General features: G+C 44.1%; 1 protein-coding gene and 1 long non-coding RNA gene across 2 annotated transcripts; one reads left to right on the top strand and one right to left on the bottom strand.

The window, feature by feature from the left end:
- Positions 1-2,167: 2,167 nt before the first annotated feature.
- Positions 2,168-2,484, top strand: LOC127922588 (uncharacterized). The gene is made up of 3 exons (XR_008111714.1): positions 2,168-2,259; positions 2,292-2,362; positions 2,459-2,484. It is a non-coding gene; the product is annotated as an uncharacterized LOC127922588 (long non-coding RNA).
- A 1,044-nt stretch (positions 2,485-3,528) lies between these two features.
- On the bottom strand, positions 3,529-16,942 carry LOC127922587 (ephrin type-A receptor 6-like). Its single transcript, XM_052506424.1, has 4 exons — positions 16,821-16,942; positions 11,349-11,498; positions 3,616-3,690; positions 3,529-3,570 (listed from the first exon to the last, which is right to left on the bottom strand). The coding sequence occupies exons 1-4, from the start codon at positions 16,929-16,931 to the stop codon at positions 3,529-3,531; spliced, it is 378 nt and encodes a 125-aa protein (XP_052362384.1). The 5' UTR covers positions 16,932-16,942.
- Positions 16,943-21,698: the final 4,756 nt, after the last annotated feature.

Raw genomic sequence — 21,698 nt, 5'->3', positions numbered from 1 at the left:
GATTCAACATGGCTCCCAGGCCTCTACCTAAGAGTCCATATATATTATTATAGATTCAACATGGCTCCCAGGCCTCTACCCTAAGAGTCCATATATATTATTATAGATTCAACATGGCTCCCAGGTCTCTACCTAAGAGTCCATAAGAGGCTCCCAGGTCTCTATATATATATTATTATAGATTCAACATGGCTCCCAGGTCTCTACCCTAAGAGTCCATATATATTATTATAGATTCAACATGGCTCCCAGGCCTCTACCCTAGAGTCCATATATATTATTATAGATTCAACATGGCTCCCAGGCCTCTACCCTAAGAGTCATATATATTATTATAGATTCAACATGGCTCCCAGGCCTCTACCCTAAGAGTCCATATATATTATTATAGATTCAACATGGCTCCCAGGCCTCTACCCTAAGAGTCCATATATATTAGTATATAGATTCAACATGGCTCCCAGGTCTCTACCCTAAGAGTCCATATATATTATTATAGATTCAACATGGCTCCCAGGCCTCTACCTAAGAGTCCATATATATTATTATAGATTCAACATGGCTCCCAGGTCTCTACCCTAAGAGTCCATATATATTATTATAGATTCAACATGGCTCCCAGGCCTCTACCCCTAGAGTCCATATATATTATTATAGATTCAACATGGCTCCCAGGCCTCTACCTAAGTCCATATATATTATTATAGATTCAACATGGCTCCCAGGTCTCTACCCTAAGAGTCCATATATATTATTATAGATTCAACATGGCTCCCAGGTCTCTACCTAAGAGTCCATATATATTATTATAGATTCAACATGGCTCCCAGGTCTCTACCTAGAGTCCATATATATTATTATAGATTCAACATGGCTCCCAGGTCTCTACCTAAGAGTCCATATATATTATTATAGATTCAACATGGCTCCCAGGCCTCTACCCTAAGAGTCCATATATATTATTATAGATTCAACATGGCTCCCAGGCCTCTACCCTAAGAGTCCATATATATTAGTATAGATTCAACATGGCTCCCAGGTCTCTACCCTAAGAGTCCATATATATTATTATAGATTCAACATGGCTCCCAGGCCTCTACCCTAAGAGTCCATATATATTATTATAGATTCAACATGGCTCCCAGGCCTCTACCCTAAGAGCCCATATATATTATTATAGATTCAACATGGCTCCCAGGCCTCTACCCTAAGAGTCCATATATATTATTATAGATTCAACATGGCTCCCAGGTCTCTACCCTAAGAGTCCATATATATTATTATAGATTCAACATGGCTCCCAGTCCTCTACCCTAAGAGTCCATATATATTATTATAGATTCAACATGGCTCCCAGTCTCTACCCTAAGAGTCCATATATATTATAGTTTCAACATGGCTCCCAGTCCTCTACCCTAAGAGTCCATATATATTATTATAGATTCAACATGGCTCCCAGGCCTCTACCCTAAGAGTCCATATATATTATTATAGATTCAACATGGCTCCCAGGTCTCTACCCTAAGAGTCCATATATATTATTATAGATTCAACATGGCTCCCAGGTCTCTACCCTAAGAGTCCATATATATTATTATAGATTCAACATGGCTCCCAGGTCTCTACCCTAAGAGTCCATATATATTATTATAGATTCAACATGGCTCCCAGGCCTCTACCTAAGAGTCCATATATATTATTATAGATTAAACATGGCTCCCAGGTCTCTACCCTAAGAGTCCATATATATTATTATAGATTCAACATGGCTCCCAGGCCTCTACCTAAGAGTCCATATATATTATTATAGATTCAACATGGCTCCCAGGCCTCTACCCTAAAGTCCATATATATTATTATAGATTCAACATGGCTCCCAGGCCTCTACCTAAGAGTCCATATATATTATTATAGATTCAACATGGCTCCCAGGTCTCTACCCTAGAGTCCATATATATTATTATAGATTCAACATGGCTCCCAGGCCTCTACCCTAAAGTCCATATATATTATTATAGATTCAACATGGCTCCCAGGCCTCTACCTAAGAGTCCATATATATTATTATAGACTCAACATGGCTCCCAGGCCTCTACCCTGTGTTGTGTTACAGTATGGTCCTGGGTCAACAGATTACTGTAGTGAATGTATAGATAGAGGGAGGAGGCAGGTAGCCTAGTGGTTAGAGTGTAGAGGAGGCAGGTAGCCTAGTGGTTAGAGTGTAGAGGAGGCAGGTAGCCTAGTGGTTAGAGTGTAGAGGTGGCAGGTAGCCTAGTGGTTAGAGTGTAGAGGAGGCAGGTAGCCTAGTGGTTAGAGTGTAGAGGAGGCAGGTAGCCTAGTGGTTAGAGGGTAGAGGAGGCAGGTAGTCTAGTGGTTAGAGTGTAGAGGAGGCAGGTAGTCTAGTGGTTAGAGTGTAGAGGAGGCAGGTAGTCTAGTGCTTAGAGGGTAGAGGAGGCAGGTAGCCTAGTGGTTAGAGTGTAGAGGGGCAGGTAGCCTAGTGGTTAGAGTGTAGAGGAGGCAGGTAGTCTAGTGGTTAGAGTGTAGAGGAGGCAGGTAGTCTAGTGGTTAGAGTGTAGAGGAGGCAGGTAGTCTAGTGGTTAGAGTGTAGAGGAGGCAGGTAGCCTAGTGGTTAGAGTGTAGAGGAGGCAGGTAGCCTCAGTGGTTAGATTATAGAGGAGGCAGGTAGCCTAGTGGTTAGATTATAGAGGAGGCAGGTAGCCTAGTGGTTAGAGTGTAGAGGAGGCAGGTAGCCTAGTGGTTAGATTATAGAGGAGGCAGGTAGCCTAGTGGTTAGAGTGTAGAGGAGGCAGGTAGCCTAGTGGTTAGAGTGTAGAGGAGGCAGGTAGTCTAGTGGTTAGAGTGTAGGGAGGCAGGTGCCTAGTGGTTAGAGTGTAGAGGAGGCAGGTAGCCTGGTGGTTAGATTATAGAGGAGGCAGGTAGCCTAGTGGTTAGTGTAGAGGAGGCAGGGAGCCTAGTGGTTAGATTATAGAGGAGGCAGGTAGCCTGGTGGTTAGAGTGTAGAGGAGGCAGGTAGCCTGGTGGTTAGAGTGTAGAGGTGGTAGCCTAGTGGTTAGAGTGTAGAGGAGGCAGGTAGCCTGTGGTTAGAGTGTAGAGGAGGCAGGTAGTCTAGTGGTTAGGTGTAGGGGAGGCAGGTAGCCTAGTGGTTAGAGTGTAGAGGAGGCAGGTAGCCTAGTGGTTAGATTATAGAGGAGGCAGGTAGCCTAGTGGTTAGAGTGTAGAGGAGGCAGGGAGCCTAGTGGTTAGATTATAGAGGAGGCAGGTAGCCTAGTGGTTAGAGTGTAGAGGAGGCAGGTAGCCTAGTGGTTAGAGTGTAGAGGAGGCAGGTAGCCTAGTGGTTAGAAGTGTAGAGTCGCCTAGTGGTTAGAGTGTAGAGGAGGCAGGTAGCCTAGTGGTTAGAGTGTGGAGGAGGCAGGTAGCCAGCGAAGGTTGCTAGATCGAATCCCTGAGCTGATAAGGTAAAAATCTGTAGTTCTGCCCTGAAATTCTAATGAATATATATATATTTTTTTAAATAAATATCGCGAGAGAAAACAAAGAGACAAAAGAGCCCTGAAGTATAAGAACGTAATGAATATAATATTCAACCAAACTCACCTCCGTGTTGAGGCGCAGAACGCGGTCGCCCAGGTCCGTCTGTGTGAAGCTCTCATCGGCAGCAATGGTGTCCACCTTCAAATCAAATCAAATCAATATGTTCTTCATCATCTGGGTCGTAGCGTCACAGCACCATTAAATGATGAAATAACTCTCCTCTTTAACAGTAACAACTATGAAATAACTCTCCTCTTTAACAGTAACAACAACTATGAAATAACTCTCCTCTTTAACAGTAACAACAACTATGAAATAACTCTCCTCTTTAACAGTAACAGCTATGAAATAACTCTCCTCTTTAACAGTAACAACTATGAAATAACTCTCCTCTTTAACAGTAACAACTATGAAATAACTCTCCTCTTTAACAGTAACAACTATGAAATAACTCTCCTCTTTAACAGTAACAACAACTATGAAATAACTCTCCTCTTTAACAGTAACAACTATGAAATAACTCTCCTCTTTAACAGGAACAACAACTATGAAATAACTCTCCTCTTTAACAGTAACAGCTATGAAATAACTCTCCTCTTTAACAGTAACAACAGCTATGAAATAACTCTCCTCTTTAACAGTAACAACAACTATGAAATAACTCTCCTCTTTAACAGTAACAACAACTATGAAATAACTCTCCTCTTTAACAGGAACAACTATGAAATAACTCTCCTCTTTAACAGGAACAACAGCAATGAAATAACTCTCCTCTTTAACAGTAACAACTATGAAATAACTCTCCTCTTTAACAGTAACAACTATGAAATAACTCTCCTCTTTAAGAGTAACAACTATGAAATAACTCTCCTCAGTAACAGGAACAACTATGAAATAACTCTCCTCTTTAACAGTAACAACTATGAAATAACTCTCCTCTTTAACAGGAACAACTCTGAAATAACTCTCCTCTTTAACAGGAACAACTCTGAAATAACTCTCCTCTTTAACAGTAACAACTATGAAATAACTCTCCTCAGTAACAACAGCTATGAAATAACTCTCCTCAGTAACAACAGCTATATAATAACTCTCCTCAGTAACAACAGCTATATAATAACTCTCCTCAGTAACAACAGCTATATAATAACTCTCCTCAGTAACAACAGCTATGAAATAACTCTCCTCTTTAACAGTAACAACTATGAAATAACTCTCCTCTTTAACAGTAACAACTATGAAATAACTCTCCTCAGTAACAACAGCTATGAAATAACTCTCCTCAGTAACAACAGCTATATAATAACTCTCCTCAGTAACAACAGCTATAAATAACTCTCCTCGGTAACAACAGCTATAAATAACTCTCCTCAGTAACAACAGCTATATAATAACTCTCCTCAGTAACAACAGCTATATAATAACTCTCCTCAGTAACAACAGCTATATAATAACTCTCCTCTTTAACAGTAACAACAGCTATGAAATAACTCTCCTCTTTAACAGTAACAACTATGAAATAACTCTCCTCTTTAACAGTAACAACTATGAAATAACTCTCCTCTTTAACAGTAACAACAGCTATGAAATAACTCTCCTCTTTAACAGTAACAACTATGAAATAACTCTCCTCAGTAACAACAACTATGAAATAACTCTCCTCTTTAACAGTAACAACTATGAAATAACTCTCCTCTTTAACAGTAACAGCTATGAAATAACTCTCCTCAGTAACAGCAACTATGAAATAACTCTCCTCAGTAACAACAGCTATGAAATAACTCTCCTCAGTAACAACAGCTATGAAATAACTCTCCTCAGTAACAACAGCTATGAAATAACTCTCCTCAGTAACAACAGCTATGAAATAACTCTCCTCAGTAACAACAGCTATGAAATAACTCTCCTCAGTAACAACAGCTATGAAATAACTCTCCTCAGTAACAACAGCTATGAAATAACTCTCCTCAGTAACAACAGCTATGAAATAACTCTCCTCAGTAACAACAGCTATAGAAACAGCTATGAAATAACTCTCCTCAGTAACAACAGCTATGAAATAACTCTCCTCAGTAACAACAGCTATGAAATAACTCTCCTCAGTAACAACAGCTATAGAAACAGCTATGAAATAACTCTCCTCAGTAACAACAGCTATGAAATAACTCTCCTCAGTAACAACAGCTATGAAATAACTCTCCTCAGTAACAACAGCTATAGAAACAGCTATGAAAACAGTCCAATCAGAACACTCGGTCAGGTTTTGTTTTATCTTTGTCTGTCACACAGATAATAACATGTAAATAAGGTATATGAAAGAGAAGAACACTATGTCAATATATGATGAGACAAAAAGTCCAATAAGTGAAAATTAGCCGGCAGAATTCCATCTGGCTTGCCTCTGAGGCTAAGCAGGGTTGGTCCTGGTCAGCAGCATACCACCCTGCATACCACTGCTGGCTTGCCTCTGAGGCTAAGCTGGGTTGGTCTACCACCCTGCATACCACTGCTGGCTTGCCTCTGAGGCTAAGCAGGGTTGGTCCTGGTCAGCAGCATACCACCCTGCATACCACTGCTGGCTTGCCTCTGAGGCTAAGCAGGGTTGGTCCTGGTCAGCAGCATACCACCCTGCATACCACTGCTGGCTTGCCTCTGAAGCTAAGCAGGGTTGGTCCTGGTAAGCAGCATACCACCCTGCATACCACTGCTGGCTTGCTTCTGAAGCTAAGCAGGGTTGGTCCTGGTCAGCAGCATACCACCCTGCATACAACTGCTGGCTTGCTTCTGAAGCTAAGCAGGGTTGGTCCTGGTCAGCAGCCTACCACCCTGCATACCACTGCTGGCTTGGCTCTGAAGCTAAGCAGGGTTGGTCCTGGTCAGCAACATACCACCCTGCATACCACTGCTGGCTTGGCTCTGAAGCTAAGCAGGGTTGGTCCTGGTCAGCAGCATACCACCCTGCATACCACTGCTGGCTTGCCTCTGAAGCTAAGCAGGGTTGGTCCTGGTCAGCAGCATACCACCCTGCATACCACTGCTGGCTTGCCTCTGAAGCTAAGCAGGGTTGGTCCTGGTCAGCAGCATACCACCCTGCATACCACTGCTGGCTTGCTTCTGAAGCTAAGCAGGGTTGGTCCAGCCTACATGGTCTTGCTCTGAAGCAGCATACCACCCTGCATACCACTGCTGGCTTGCTTCTGAAGCTAAGCAGGGTTGGTCCTGGTCAGCAGCATACCACCCTGCATACCACTGCTGGCTTGCTTCTGAAGCTAAGCAGGGTTGGTCCTGGTCAGCAACATACCACCCTGCATACCACTGCTGGCTTGCTTCTGAAGCTAAGCAGGGTTGGTCCTGGTCAGCAGCATACCACCCTGCATACCACTGCTGGCTTGCTTCTGAAGCTGAAGCTAAGCATACCAAGCTGGGTTGGTCAGGGTTGGTCTGGTCAGCAGCATACCACCCTGCATACCACTGCTGGCTTGGCTCTGAAGCTAAGCAGGGTTGGTCCTGGTCAGCAGCATACCACCCTGCATACCACTGCTGGCTTGCCTCTGAAGCTAAGCAGGGTCCTGGTCAGCAGCATACCACCCTGCATACCACTGCTAAAGGGTTGGTCCTGGTCATACCACCCTGCATACCACTGCTGGCTTGCTCTGAAGCTAAGCAGGGTTGGTCCTGGTCAGCAGCATACCACCCTGCATACCACTGCTGGCTTGGCTCTGAAGCTAAGCAGGGTTGGTCCTGGTCAGCAGCCTACCACCCTGCATACCACTGCTGGCTTGGCTCTGAAGCTAAGCAGGGTTGGTCCTGGTCAGCAACATACCACCCTGCATACCACTGCTGGCTTGGCTCTGAAGCTAAGCAGGGTTGGTCCTGGTCAGCAGCATAAGCAGGGTTGGTCACCCTGCATACCACTGCTGGCTTGCCTCTGAAGCTAAGCAGGGTTGGTCCTGGTCAGCAGCATACCACCCTGCATACCACTGCTGGCTTGCTTCTGAAGCTAAGCAGGGTTGGTCCTGGTCAGCAGCATACCACCCTGCATACCACTGCTGGCTTGCTTCTGAAGCTAAGCAGGGTTTGGTCCTGGTCAGCAGCATACCACCCTGCATACCACTGCTGGCTTGCCTCTGAAGCTTAAGCAGGTTTGGTCCTGGTCAGCAGCACCACCCTGCATACCACTGCTGGCTTGGCTCTGAAGCTAAGCAGGGTTGGTCCTGGTCAGCAGCATACCACCCTGCATACCACTGCTGGCTTGCCTCTGAAGCTAAGCAGGGTTGGTCCTGAAGCTAAGCAAGCTAAGGGGTTGGTCCTGGTCAGCAGCATACCACCCTGCATACCACTGCTGGCTTGCCTCTGAAGCTAAGCAGGGTTGGTCCTGGTCAGCAGCATACCACCCTGCATACCACTGCTGGCTTGCCTCTGAAGCTAAGCAGGGTTGGTCCTGGTCAGCAGCATACCACCCTGCATACCACTGCTGGCTTGCCTCTGAAGCTAAGCAGGGTTGGTCCTGGTCAGCAGCATACCACCCTGCATACCACTGCTGGCTTGCTTCTGAAGCTAAGCAGGGTTGGTCCTGGTCAGCAGCATACCACCCTGCATACCACTGCTGGCTTGCTCTGAAGCTAAGCAGGGTTGGTCCTGGTCAGCAGCATACCACCCTGCATACCACTGCTGGCTTGGTTCTGAAGCTAAGCAGGGTTGGTCCTGGTCAGCAGCATACCACCCTGCATACCACTGCTGGCTTGCTTCTGAAGCTAAGCAGGGTTGGTCCTGGTCAGCAGCATACCACCCTGCATACCACTGCTGGCTTGCCTCTGAAGCTAAGCAGGGTTGGTCCTGGTCAGCAGCATACCACCCTGCATACCACTGCTGGCTTGCTTCTGAAGCTAAGCAGGGTTGGTCCTGGTCAGCAGCATACCACCCTGCATACCACTGCTGGCTTGCCTCTGAAGCTAAGCAGGGTTGGTCCTGGTCAGCAGCATACCACCATACCAGCCTGCATACCACTGCTGGCTTGCCTCTGAAGCTAAGGGTTGGTCAGGGTTGGTCCTGGTAAGCAGGGTTGTCCTACATACCACCCTGCATACCACTGCTGGCTTGCCTGAAGCTGAAGCTAACCCTGCAGGGCTTGCTTCTGTCCTGGTCCTGGTCAGCAGCATACCACCCTGCATACCACTGCTGGCTTGCTTCTGAAGCTAAGCTGAAGCTACCACCCTGCAGGGTTGCTTCTGAAGCTAAGCAGGGTTGGTCCTGGTCAGCAGCCTACCACCCTGCATACCACTGCTGGCTTGGCTCTGAAGCTAAGCAGGGTTGGAAGCTAAGCAGGTTTGGTCTGGTCAGCAACATACCACCCTGCATACCACTGCTGGCTTGGCTCTTGAAGCTAAGCAGGGCTTGCTTCTGTAAGCAGGGTTGGTCCTGGTCAGCAGCATACCACCCTGCATACCACTGCTGGCTTGCCTCTGAAGCTAAGCAGGGTTGGTCCTGGTCAGCAGCATACCACCCTGCATACCACTGCTGGCTTGCCTCTGGTCAGCAGCTACCACCCTGCATACCACTGGGCTTGGAAGCTAAGCAGGGTTGGTCCTGGTCAGCAGCATACCACCCTGCATACCACTGCTGGCTTGCTCTGAAGCTAAGCAGGGTTGGTCCTGGTCAGCAGCATACCACCCTGCATACCACTGCTGGCTTGCTTCTGAAGCTTCTGAAGCTAAGCAGGGTTGGTCCTGGTCAGGGTTGGTCAGCAGCATACCACCCTGCATACCACTGCTGGCTTGCCTCTGAAGCTAAGCAGGGTTGGTCTAGTCAGCAGCATACCACCCTGCATACCACTGCTGGCTTGGCTCTGAAGCTAAGCAGCAGCATACCACCCTGCATACCACTGCTGGCTTGGCTCTGAAGCTAAGCAGGGTTGGTCCTGGTCAGCAGCATACCACCCTGCATACCACTGCTGGCTTGCCTCTGAAGCTAAGCAGGGTTGGTCCTGGTCAGCAGCATACCACCCTGCATACCACTGCTGGCTTGCCTCTGAAGCTAAGCAGGGTTGGTCCTGGTCAGCAGCATACCACCCTGCATACCACTGCTGGCTTGCTCTGAAGCTAAGCAGGGTTGGTCCTGGTCAGCAGCATACCACCCTGCATACCACTGCTGGCTTGCTTCTGAAGCTAACCCTGCAGGGTTTGGTCCTGGTCAGCAGCATACCACCCTGCATACCACTGCTGGCTTGCCTCTGAAGCTAAGCAGGGTTGGTCCTGATCAGCAGCATACCACCCTGCATACCACTGCTGGCTTGCTTCTGAAGCTTAAGCAGGGTTGGTCCTGGTCAGCAGCATACCACCCTGCATACCACTGCTGGCTTGCCTCTGAAGCTAAGCAGGGTTGGTCCTGGTCAGCAGCATACCACCCTGCATACCACTGCTGGCTTGCTTCTGAAGCTCTGAAGCTAAGCAGGGTTGGTCAGGTTGGTCAGCAGCATACCACCCTGCATACCACTGCTGGCTTGCCTCTGAAGCTAAGCAGGGTTGGTCCTGGTCAGCAGCATACCACCCTGCATACCACTGCTGGCTTGCTTCTGAAGCTAAGCAGGGTTGGTCCTGGTCAGCAGCATACCACCCTGCATACCACTGCTGGCTTGCTTCTGAAGCTAAGCAGGGTTGGTCCTGATCAGCAGCATACCACCCTGCATACCACTGCTGGCTTGCTTCTGAAGCTTTGGTCCTGGTCAAGCAGGTTTGGTCCTGGTCAGCAGCATACCACCCTGCATACCACTGCTGGCTTGCTTCTGAAGCTAACCCTGCATACCACTGCTGGCTTGGTCCTGGTCAGCAACATACCACCCTGCATACCACTGCTGGCTTGGCTCTGAAGATAAGCAGGGTTGGTCCTGGTCAGCAGCATACCACCCTGCATACCACTGCTGGCTTGGCTCTGAGGCTAAGCTGGGTTGGTCCTGGTCGGTCCCTGGATGGGAGACCAGGTGCTGGTGGAAGTGGTGTTAGAGGGCCAGTAGGAGGCACTCTTCCCTCTGGTCTAAGGAGATGCTCCAGGGCAGTGATTGGGGACATTGTCCTCTGTAAGGTGGGATCTTTCAGATGTGACGTTAAACGGGTGACTCTCTGAGGTCATTAAAGATCCCATTGCATTTATCGCAAGAGTAGGGGTGTTAACCCCTGGTGTCCTGGCTCTCTGAGGTCATTAAAAATCCCATGGCATTTATCGCAAGAGTAGGGGTGTTAACCACGGTGTCCTGACTCTCTGAGGTCATTAAAGATCCCATGGCATTTATCGCAAGAGTAGGGGTGTTAACCACGGTGTCCTGACTCTCTGAGGTCATTAAAGAGTAGGGGTGTTAACCACGGTGTCCTGACTCTCTGAGGTCATTAAAGATCCCATGGCACTTATCGTAAGAGTAGGAGTGTTAACCCCTGTGTCCTGACTCTCTGAGGTCATTAAAGATCCCATGGCATTTATCGCAAGAGTAGGGGTGTTAACCCGGTGTCCTGACTCTCTGAGGTCATTAAAGATCCCATTGCATTTATCGTAAGAGTAGGGGTGTTAACCCCTGGTGTCCTGGCTAAAATGTCCAACCTGGCCCTCATACCATGGTCACCTAATCATCCCCAGTTTACAATTGGCTCCTTAATCCCTCTTCTCTCCCCTGTAACTATTCCCCAGGTCGTTGCTGTAAATGAGAATGTGTTCTCAGTCAACTTACCTGGTCAAATAAGAGTTTAAAAAATATATATAGTAAAAAGTAAGAACACCTTGTCAACAAGTAGGATTCTCTAAAACTAGACCTTGGCGTAGTCGGCGGGTCTGAAGCGGGTGGCGGCGGCGTGCGGCTCCTCTGTCTGGAGGTAGAAGAGGTTAAAGGTCTCCTTACAGGTACCAGACACCCAAGGGATGGAGTTACAGTCTCTCAGGGTGAAGCGCAGCTCCACGTACACCTGAAGGGAACACGACATACACCTTTTATTACCTGCAACACACCTGGGTTATATATTACATTATAATTATTAGCATATTATTATTACAATTATACTATATATTATACCGTATATTATTATACTTTACCTTCTGTGCTGCCTGGTGTATATTATTATTAGTATTATACTGTATATTATACTGTATATTATTATATATGACCTTCTGTGCTGCCTGGCGTATATTATTATTAGTATTATAATGTACATTATACTGTATATTATACTGTATATTATTAGTATTGTACTATATATTATACTGTATGTTATTATTAGTATTGTACTATATATTATACTGTATATTATTATATATTACCTTCTGTGCTGCCTGGCATATATTATTATTAGTATTATACTGTATATTATACTGTATATTATTATTATTAGTATTATACTGTATATTATTATTAGTATTATACTGTATATTACTATATATTACCTTCTGTGCTGCATGGTGTATATTATTATTAGTATTATACTGTATATTATTATTAGTATTATACTGTATATTACTATATATTACCTTCTGTGCTGCATGGTGTATATTATTATTAGTATTATACTATATATTATACTGTATATTATTATTACAACTATACTATATATTATACTCTATATTATCATTACAATTATACTATATATTATACTGTATATTATTATATATTACCTTCTATGCTGCCTGGCATATATTATTATTACAATTATACTGTATATTATACTGTATATTATAAAATATTACCTTCTGTCCTGTCTGGCGTATATAATTATTAGTAGTATGCTGTATATTAGTATATATTTCCTTCTGTGCTTCCTGGCATATATTATTAGTAGTATTATACTATATATTATACTATATATTATTATATATTACCTTCTGTGCTTCCTGGTGTATATTATTATTAGTATTATACTATATATTATACTGTATATTATTATTAGTATTATACTATATATTATACTGTATATTATTATATATGACCTTCTGTGCTGCCTGGTGTATATTATTATTAGTATTATACTGTATATTATACTATATATTATTATTAGTATTATACTATATATTATTAGTATTATACTGTATATCATTATTAGTATTATACTGAATATTATTATTAGTATTATACTGTATATTATTATTATTACACTGTATATTATTATTATTATACTGTATATTATTATTATACTGTATATTATTATATATGACCATCTGTGCTGCCTGGTGTATATTATTATTAGTATTATACTGTATATTATTATTATTAGTATTATACTGTATATTATACTGTATATTATTATTAGTATTATACTGTATATTACTATATATTACCTTCTGTGCTGCATGGTGTATATTATTATTAGTATTATACTGTATATTATTATTAGTATTATACTGTATATTACTATATATTACCTTCTGTGCTGCATGGTGTATATTATTATTAGTATTATACTATATATTATACTGTATATTATTATTATTATACTGTATATTATTAGTATTATACTGTATATTATTAGTATTATACTATATATTATTAGTATTATACTGTATATTATTAGTATTATACTATATATTATTAGTATTATACTGTATATTATTATTATTATACTGTATATTATTAGTATTATACTATATATTATTAGTATTATACTATATATTATTAGTATTATACTATATATTATTAGTATTATACTGTATATTATTATTATTATACTGTATATTATTATTAGTATTATACTGTATATTATTATTAGTATTATACTGTATATTATTAGTATTATACTGTATATTATTAGTATTATACTATATATTATTAGTATTATACTGTATATTATACTATATATTATTATTAGTATTATACTGTATATTATTATTATAATACTGTCATACCTTGGTCATTGTATTTTGTGTTTTCGTTATATATTTGGTCAGGCCAGGGTGTGACATGGGTTTATGTTATTGTATTTTCGTATTGGGGTTTGTAGTATTTGGGATCGCGGCTGATTAGGGGTGTTGTATAGGTTTGGCTGCCTGAGGCGGTTCTCAATCAGAGTCAGGTGATTCTCGTATTGGGGTTTGTAGTATTTGGGATCGCGGCTGATTAGGGGTGTTGTATAGGCTTGGCTGCCTGAGGCGGTTCTCAATCAGAGTCAGGTGATTCTCGTTGTCACTGATTGGGAACCGTATTTAGGTAGCCTGAGTTTCGCTTTGTATGTCGTGGGTGATTGTTCCTGTCTCTGTGTAGTTTCACCAGATAGGCTGTAATTAGGTTTCACGTTCCTGTCTCTGTGTAGTGTTCACCAGATAGGCTGTAATTAGGTTTCATGTTCCTGTCTCTGTGTAGTGTTCACCAGATAGGCTGTAATAGGTTTCATGTTCCTGTCTCTGTGTAGTTTCACCAGATAGGCTGTAATAGGTTTCATGTTCCTGTCTCTGTGTAGTTTCACCAGATAGGCTGTAATAGGTTTCACGTTCCTGTCTCTGTGTAGTGTTCACCAGATAGGCTGTAATTAGGTTTCATGTTCCTGTCTCTGTGTAGTGTTCACCAGATAGGCTGTAATTAGGTTTCATGTTCCTGTCTCTGTGTAGTTTCACCAGATAGGCTGTAATTAGGTTTCATGTTCCTGTCTCTGTGTAGTTTCACCAGATAGGTTTCATGTTCCTGTCTCTGTGTAGTTTCACCAGATAGGCTGTAATAGGTTTCATGTTCCTGTCTCTGTGTAGTTTCACCAGATAGGCTGTAATTAGGTTTCATGTTCCTGTCTCTGTGTAGTTTCACCAGATAGGCTGTAATAGGTTTCACGTTCCTGTCTCTGTGTAGTTTCACCAGATAGGCTGTAATAGGTTTCATGTTCCTGTCTCTGTGTAGTTTCACCAGATAGGCTGTAATAGGTTTCATGTTCCTGTCTCTGTGTAGTTTCACCAGATAGGCTGTAATAGGTTTCATGTTCCTGTCTCTGTGTAGTTTCACCAGATAGGTTTCATGTTCCTGTCTCTGTGTAGTTTCACCAGATAGGCTGTAATAGGTTTCATGTTCCTGTCTCTGTGTAGTTTCACCAGATAGGCTGTAATTAGGTTTCACGTTCCTGTCTCTGTGTAGTTTCACCAGATAGGTTTCATGTTCCTGCCTCTGTGTAGTTTCACCAGATAGGCAGTAATTAGGTTTCATGTTCCTGTCTCTGTGTAGTTTCACCAGATAGGCTGTAATAGGTTTCATGTTCCTGTCTCTGTGTAGTTTCACCAGATAGGCTGTAATTAGGTTTCACGTTCCTGTCTCTGTGTAGTGTTCACCAGATAGGCTGTAATAGGTTTCATGTTCCTGTCTCTGTGTAGTTTCACCAGATAGGCTGTAATAGGTTTCATGTTCCTGTCTCTGTGTAGTTTCACCAGATAGGCTGTAATAGGTTTCATGTTCCTGTCTCTGTGTAGTTTCACCAGATAGGCTGTAATTAGGTTTCATGTTCCTGTCTCTGTGTAGTTTCACCAGATAGGCTGTAATAGGTTTCACGTTCCTGTCTCTGTGTAGTTTCACCAGATAGGCTGTAATAGGTTTCATGTTCCTGTCTCTGTGTAGTTTCACCAGATAGGCTGTAATTAGGTTTCATGTTCCTGTCTCTGTGTAGTTTCACCAGATAGGCTGTAATAGGTTTCACGTTCCTGTCTCTGTGTAGTTTCACCAGATAGGCTGTAATTAGGTTTCATGTTCCTGTCTCTGTGTAGTTTCACCAGATAGGCTGTAATAGGTTTCATGTTCCTGTCTCTGTGTAGTTTCACCAGATAGGCTGTAATAGGTTTCATGTTCCTGTCTCTGTGTAGTTTCACCAGATAGGCTGTAATAGGTTTCATGTTCCTGTCTCTGTGTAGTTTCACCAGATAGGCTGTAATAGGTTTCATGTTCCTGTCTCTGTGTAGTTTCACCAGATAGGCTGTAATTAGGTTTCACGTTCCTGTCTCTGTGTAGTGTTCACCAGATAGGCTGTAATAGGTTTCATGTTCCTGTCTCTGTGTAGTGTTCACCAGATAGGCTGTAATAGGTTTCATGTTCCTGTCTCTGTGTAGTTTCACCAGATAGGCTGTAATAGGTTTCATGTTCCTGTCTCTGTGTAGTGTTCACCAGATAGGCTGTAATTAGGTTTCACGTTCCTGTCTCTGTGTAGTTTCACCAGATAGGCTGTAATAGGTTTCACGTTCCTGTCTCTGTGTAGTTTCACCAGATAGGCTGTAATAGGTTTCATGTTCCTGTCTCTGTGTAGTTTCACCAGATAGGCTGTAATTAGGTTTCATGTTCCGTTTGTTGTTTTGTAATTGAGTTATTTCATGTATCGTTCCGTTTTCATTCATTAAATTAACATGAGTAACAACCACGCTGCATTTCGGTCCGACTCTCTTTCCAAAACGAAGAACGATTACAAATACTGTATATTATTATTAGTATTATACTATATATTATTAGTATTATACTGTATAGTATTAGTATTATACTATATATTATACTATATATACTATATATTATTAGTATTATACTATATATTATTAGTAATATACTGTATATTAGTATTAGTATTATACAGGATATTATTATTGTTATTATACTATATATTATTAGTATTATACTGTATATTATTAGTATTATACTATATATTATTATTATTATTATATTGTATATTATTAGTAGTATACTATATATTATTATTAGTATTATACTGTATATTATATTATACTATATATTATTATTAGTATTATACTGTATATTATTATTATACTATATATTATTAGTATTATACTATATATATTATTATTATTATTATATTGTATATTATTAGTATTATACGATATATTATTATTAGTATTATACCATATATTATTAGTATTATACTGTATATTATTATTATTATTATATTGTATATTATTAGTATTATACGATATATTATTATTAGTATTATACTATATATTATTAGTATTATACTGTATATTATTATTATTATTATATTGTATATTATTAGTATTATACTGTATATTATTATTATACTATATATTATTATTATTATACTATATATTATTATTAGTATTATACTGTATATTATTATACTATATATTATTAGTATTATACTGTATATTATTATTATTATATTGTATATTATTAGTATTATACTGTATATTATTAGTATTATACTGTATATTATTATAATATTGTATATTATCAGTATTATACTATATATTATTATTAGTATTATACTGTATATTATTATTATACTATATATTATTAGTATTATACTATATATTACCTTCTGTGCTTCCTGGCGCTGGATCCAATTGGACCGTAGCCAGTTGTTCTGGTTGGGCTCCATCACATGACACACCTGGAAGGTATGGATTGGTCGGTTCTGTTCATCCATCTCTGTTATCGCATCCCACTGGAGGGGAGGGAGGGAGGGAGGGGGAGGGAGGGAGGGAGGGAGGGAGGGAGGGAGGGAGGGAGGGACAGAGGGAGGGACAGAGGGAGGGACAGAGGGAGGGAGGGACGGAGGGAGGGACAGAGGGAGGGACGGAGGGAGGGGAGGGACGGAGGGAGGGGGACAGAGGGAGGGACGGAGGGAGGGAGGGACGGAGGGAGGGACAGAGGGAGGGAGGGAGGAGGGAGGGACAGAGGGAGGGAGGGACGGGAGGGAGGGACAGAGGGAGGGACAGAGGGAGGGACAGAGGGAGGGACGGAGGGGGAGGGAGGGAGGGAGGGAGGGAGGGAGGGAGGGAGGGAGGGAGGGAGGGAGGGGGAGGGAGGGAGGGAGGGAGGGAGGGAGGGAGGGACGAGGGAGGGAGGGAGGGAGGGACAGAGGGAGGGACAGAGGGAGGGAGGGAGGGGTTGGAAGACAGGAGAAAGTGATGAAACAGAAGACAGGACCATGATCTATAAAGACATCACGTTACCATGGTAACAGTAGAGCCATGGAGGACAGCTGGACCACCCGGTCTCTGTCTCCTATGGTCCGTGAGAGACAGACCTGACGCTGACTGTCTGTAGGTCTTACTGGTGTTTTCACAACTCTTACATCAGCCAACCAGCCATAACAGCACCGTAGCGCCCTAACACACTCCTCTCCTCTCCTCTCCTCTCCTCTGGGAGAGAGAACCACCTCTGAAACCCTACTAACATTGGTAGAGCTGTTTCCCCTACAGCATTTAATGGATGTAGATTTACAGGGTAAAGTCAAGGCCAGCATGAATTACTTCAATCCTGAATATGTATCATGATAATATGTGGTGTTGACAGGGTAATGCTCAGTGCATGGGCTTGTGGTGTTGACAGGGTAATGCTCAGTGTATGGTATTGTGGTCTTCACAGGGTAATGCTCAGTGTATGGTCTTGTGGTCTTGACAGGGTAATGCTCAGTATACGGGCTTGTGGTGTTGACAAGGTAATGCTCAGTGTACGGGCTTGTGGTCTTGACAGGGTAATGCTCAGTATACGGGCTTGTGGTGTTGACAAGGTAATGCTCAGTGTACGGGCTTGTGGTCTTGACAGGGTAATGCTCAGTATACGGGCTTGTGGTGTTGACAGGGTAATGCTCAGTGTACGGGCTTGTGGTCTTGACAGGGTAATGCTCAGTGTACGGGCTTGTGGTGTTGACAAGGTAATGCTCAGTGTACGGGCTTGTGGTGTTGACAAGGTAATGCTCAGTGTACGGGCTTGTGGTGTTGACAAGGTAATGCTCAGTGTATGGGCTTGTGGTGTTGACAGGGTAATGCTCAGTGTACGGGCTTGTGGTGTTGACAGGGTAATGCTCAGTGTATGGGCTTGTGGTGTTGACAGGGTAATGCTCACTGCATGGGCTTGTGGTGTTGACAGGGTAATGTTCAGTGTATGGGCTTGTGGTGTTGACAGGGTAATGTCAGTGTATGGGCTTGTGGTGTTGACAGGGTAATGCTCAGTGTATGGTCTTGTGGTCTTGACAGGGTAATGCTCAGTGTAGAGCGGGCTTGTGGTCTTGACAGGGTGGGGGGAGGGGGGTCTGGGCAGAGGGGTGGAGGGAGGCAGGAGGCAGGGGAGGGACAGAGGCAGAGGGGTGGAGGGAGGCAGGGGAGGGGGCAGGGGGGCAGGGGGGCAGGGGGAGGGAGGCAGGGGTAGGGATGCAGGGGAGGGAGGACAAGAGTGAGGGAGGCAGGGGAGGGAGGCAGGGGAGGGGGGCAGGGGGAGGGAAGCAGGGGAGGGAGGACAAGAGGAGGGAGGCAGGGGAGGGGAGGCAGGGGAGGGGGCAGGTGGAGGGAAGCAGGGGGAGGGAGGACAAGAGGAGGGAGGCAGGGGAGGGGAGGCAGGGGGAGGGGGCAGGGGAGGGAAGCAGGGGGAGGGAGGACAACAGTGAGGGAGGCAGGGGAGGGGGGGGCAGGGGGGAGGGGGCAGGTGGAGGGAGGCAGGAGGGAGGGAGGCAGGGGGAGGGGGCAGGGGGAGGGAGGCAGGGGGCAGGGGAGGGGGCAGGGGGAGGGAGGCAGGGGGAGGCAGGGGGGGGGAGGGAAGCAGGGGAGGGAGGGCAGGGGGAGGGGGAAGCAGGGGGAGGGAGGCAGGGGGGAGGACAGCAGGGAGGGAGGCAGGGGAGGGAAGCAGGGGGAGGGAGGCAGGGGGAGGGAGGCAGGGGGAGGGAGGCAGGGGGAGCAGGGGGAGGGAGGCAGGGGAAGGGAAGCAGGGGGAGGGAAGCAGGGGGAGGGAGGCAGGGGGAGGGAGGCAGGGGGAGGGAGGCAGGGGGGAGCAGGGGGAGGGGGGAGGCAGGGGAGGGAGGCAGGGGAGGGAATCAGCAGGGGAGGGAAGCAGGGGAGGGGAAGCAGGGGACAGGGAAGCAGGGGAGGGAAGCAGGGGGAGGGGGGAGGGAGGCAGGGGGGGGAGGCAGGGGGAGGGGAAGCAGGGGAAGGGAAGACAGGGGGAGGGTAATTGTTCAGGGGAGAGGGAGGCAGGGGGGCCAGGCAGAACAGTGAACAGGATAAGGAACAGATATTGTTCAGTGAATGCAGAACAGGAGAACATCACACTGATATTATATCTTAGTGGGGGCTGTGATGGAGGAACATTACACACTGACTATTATATCTTAGCTGGGGGCCTGTAACAGAACAGAGAACATCACACTGACTATTTATTATATCTTAGAACTGGGGGCCATGTAACAGAACAGAGAACATCACACTGACTATTGTATCTTAGCTGGGGGCCATGTAACAGAACAGAGAACATCACACTGACTATTATATCTTAGCTGGGGGCCATGTAACAGAACAGAGAACATCACACTGACTATTGTATCTTAGCTGGTAACAGAACAGAGAACATCACACTGACTATACAGAACAGAACAGAACAGAGAACATCACACTGACTATTGTATCTTAGCTGGGGGGCCATGTAACAGAACAGAGAACATCACACTGACTATTATATCTTAGCTGGGGGGCCATGTAACAGAACAGAGAACATCACACTGACTATTATATCTTAGCTGGGGGGCCATGTAACAGAACAGAGAACAGAGAACATCACACTGACTATTATATCTTAGCTGGGGGGCCATGTAACAGAACAGAGAACATCACACTGACTATAATATCTTAGCTGGGGGGCCATGTAACAGAACAGAGAACATCACACTGACTATTATATCTTAGCTGGGGGGCCATGTAACAGAACAGAGAACATTACACTGACTATTATATCTTAGCTGGGGGGCCATGTAACAGAACAGAGAACATCACACTGACTATTATATCTTAGCTGGGGGGCCATGTAACAGAACAGAGAACATCACACTGACTATAATATCTTAGCTGGGGGGCCATGTAACAGAACAGAGAACATCACACTGACTATTGTATCTTAGCTGGGGGCCATGTAACAGAACAGAGAACATCACACTGAGATGTAACAGAACATCACACTGACTATTATATCTTAGCTGGGGGCCATGTAACAGAACAGAGAACATCACACTGACTATTGTATCTTAGCTGGGGGCCATGTAACAGAACAGAGAACAACATCACACTGACTATTGTATCTTAGCTGGGGGCCATGTAACAGAACAGAGAACATCACACTGACTATTGTATCTTAGCTGGGGGCCATGTAACAGAACAGAGAACATCACACTGACTATTGTATCTTAGCTGGGGGCCATGTAACAGAACAGAGAACATCACACTGACTATTATATCTTAGCTGGGGGCCATGTAACAGAACAGAGAACATCACACTGACTATAATATCTTAGCTGGGGGCCATGTAACACTATTATATCAGATGTAACAGAGAACATCACACTGACTATAATATCTTAGCTGGGGGGCCATGTAACAGAACAGAGAACATCACACTGACTATTATATCTTAGCTGGGGGCCATTAACAGAACAGCAGAGAACATCACACTGACTATTATATCTTAGCTGGGGGCCATGTAACAGAACAGAGAACATCACACTGACTATTGTATCTTAGCTGGGGGCCATGTAACAGAACAGAGAACATCACACTGACTATTGTATCTTAGCTGGGGGCCATGTAACAGAACAGAGAACAGAGAACATCACACTGACTATTATATCTTAGCTGGGGGCCATGTAACAGAACAGAGAACATCACACTGACTATTGTATCTTAGCTGGGGGCCATGTAACAGAACAGAACAGAGAACATCACACTGACTATTATATCTTAGCTGGGGGCCATGTAACAGAACAGAGAAGAGAACATCACACTGACTATTGTATCTTAGCTGGGGCCATGTAACAGAACAGAGAACAGAGAAACATCACACTGACTATTATCTTAGCTGGGGGGCCATGTAACAGAACAGAGAACATCACACTGACTATTATATCTTAGCTGGGGGCCATGTAACAGAACAGAGAACAGAGAACATCACTGACTATTGTATCTTAGCTGGGGGCCATGTAACAGAACAGAGAACATCACACTGACTATTGTATCTTAGCTGGGGGCCATCAGAACAGAGAACATCACACTGACTATTATATCTTAGCTGGGGGCCATGTAACAGAACAGAGAACATGTAACAGAACAGAGAACATCACTATATTATATCTTAGCTGGGGGCCATGTAACAGAACAGAGAACATCACACATCACACTGACTATTATATCTTAGCTGGGGGCCATGTAACAGA

The sequence above is a fragment of the Oncorhynchus keta genome, unplaced genomic scaffold (assembly GCF_023373465.1).
Source record: "Oncorhynchus keta strain PuntledgeMale-10-30-2019 unplaced genomic scaffold, Oket_V2 Un_contig_2634_pilon_pilon, whole genome shotgun sequence".
Classification (NCBI taxonomy): domain Eukaryota; kingdom Metazoa; phylum Chordata; class Actinopteri; order Salmoniformes; family Salmonidae; genus Oncorhynchus; species Oncorhynchus keta.
The sequence above is the reverse complement of the archived record's forward strand: the minus strand, read 5'-3'. Positions and strand labels throughout refer to the sequence as shown.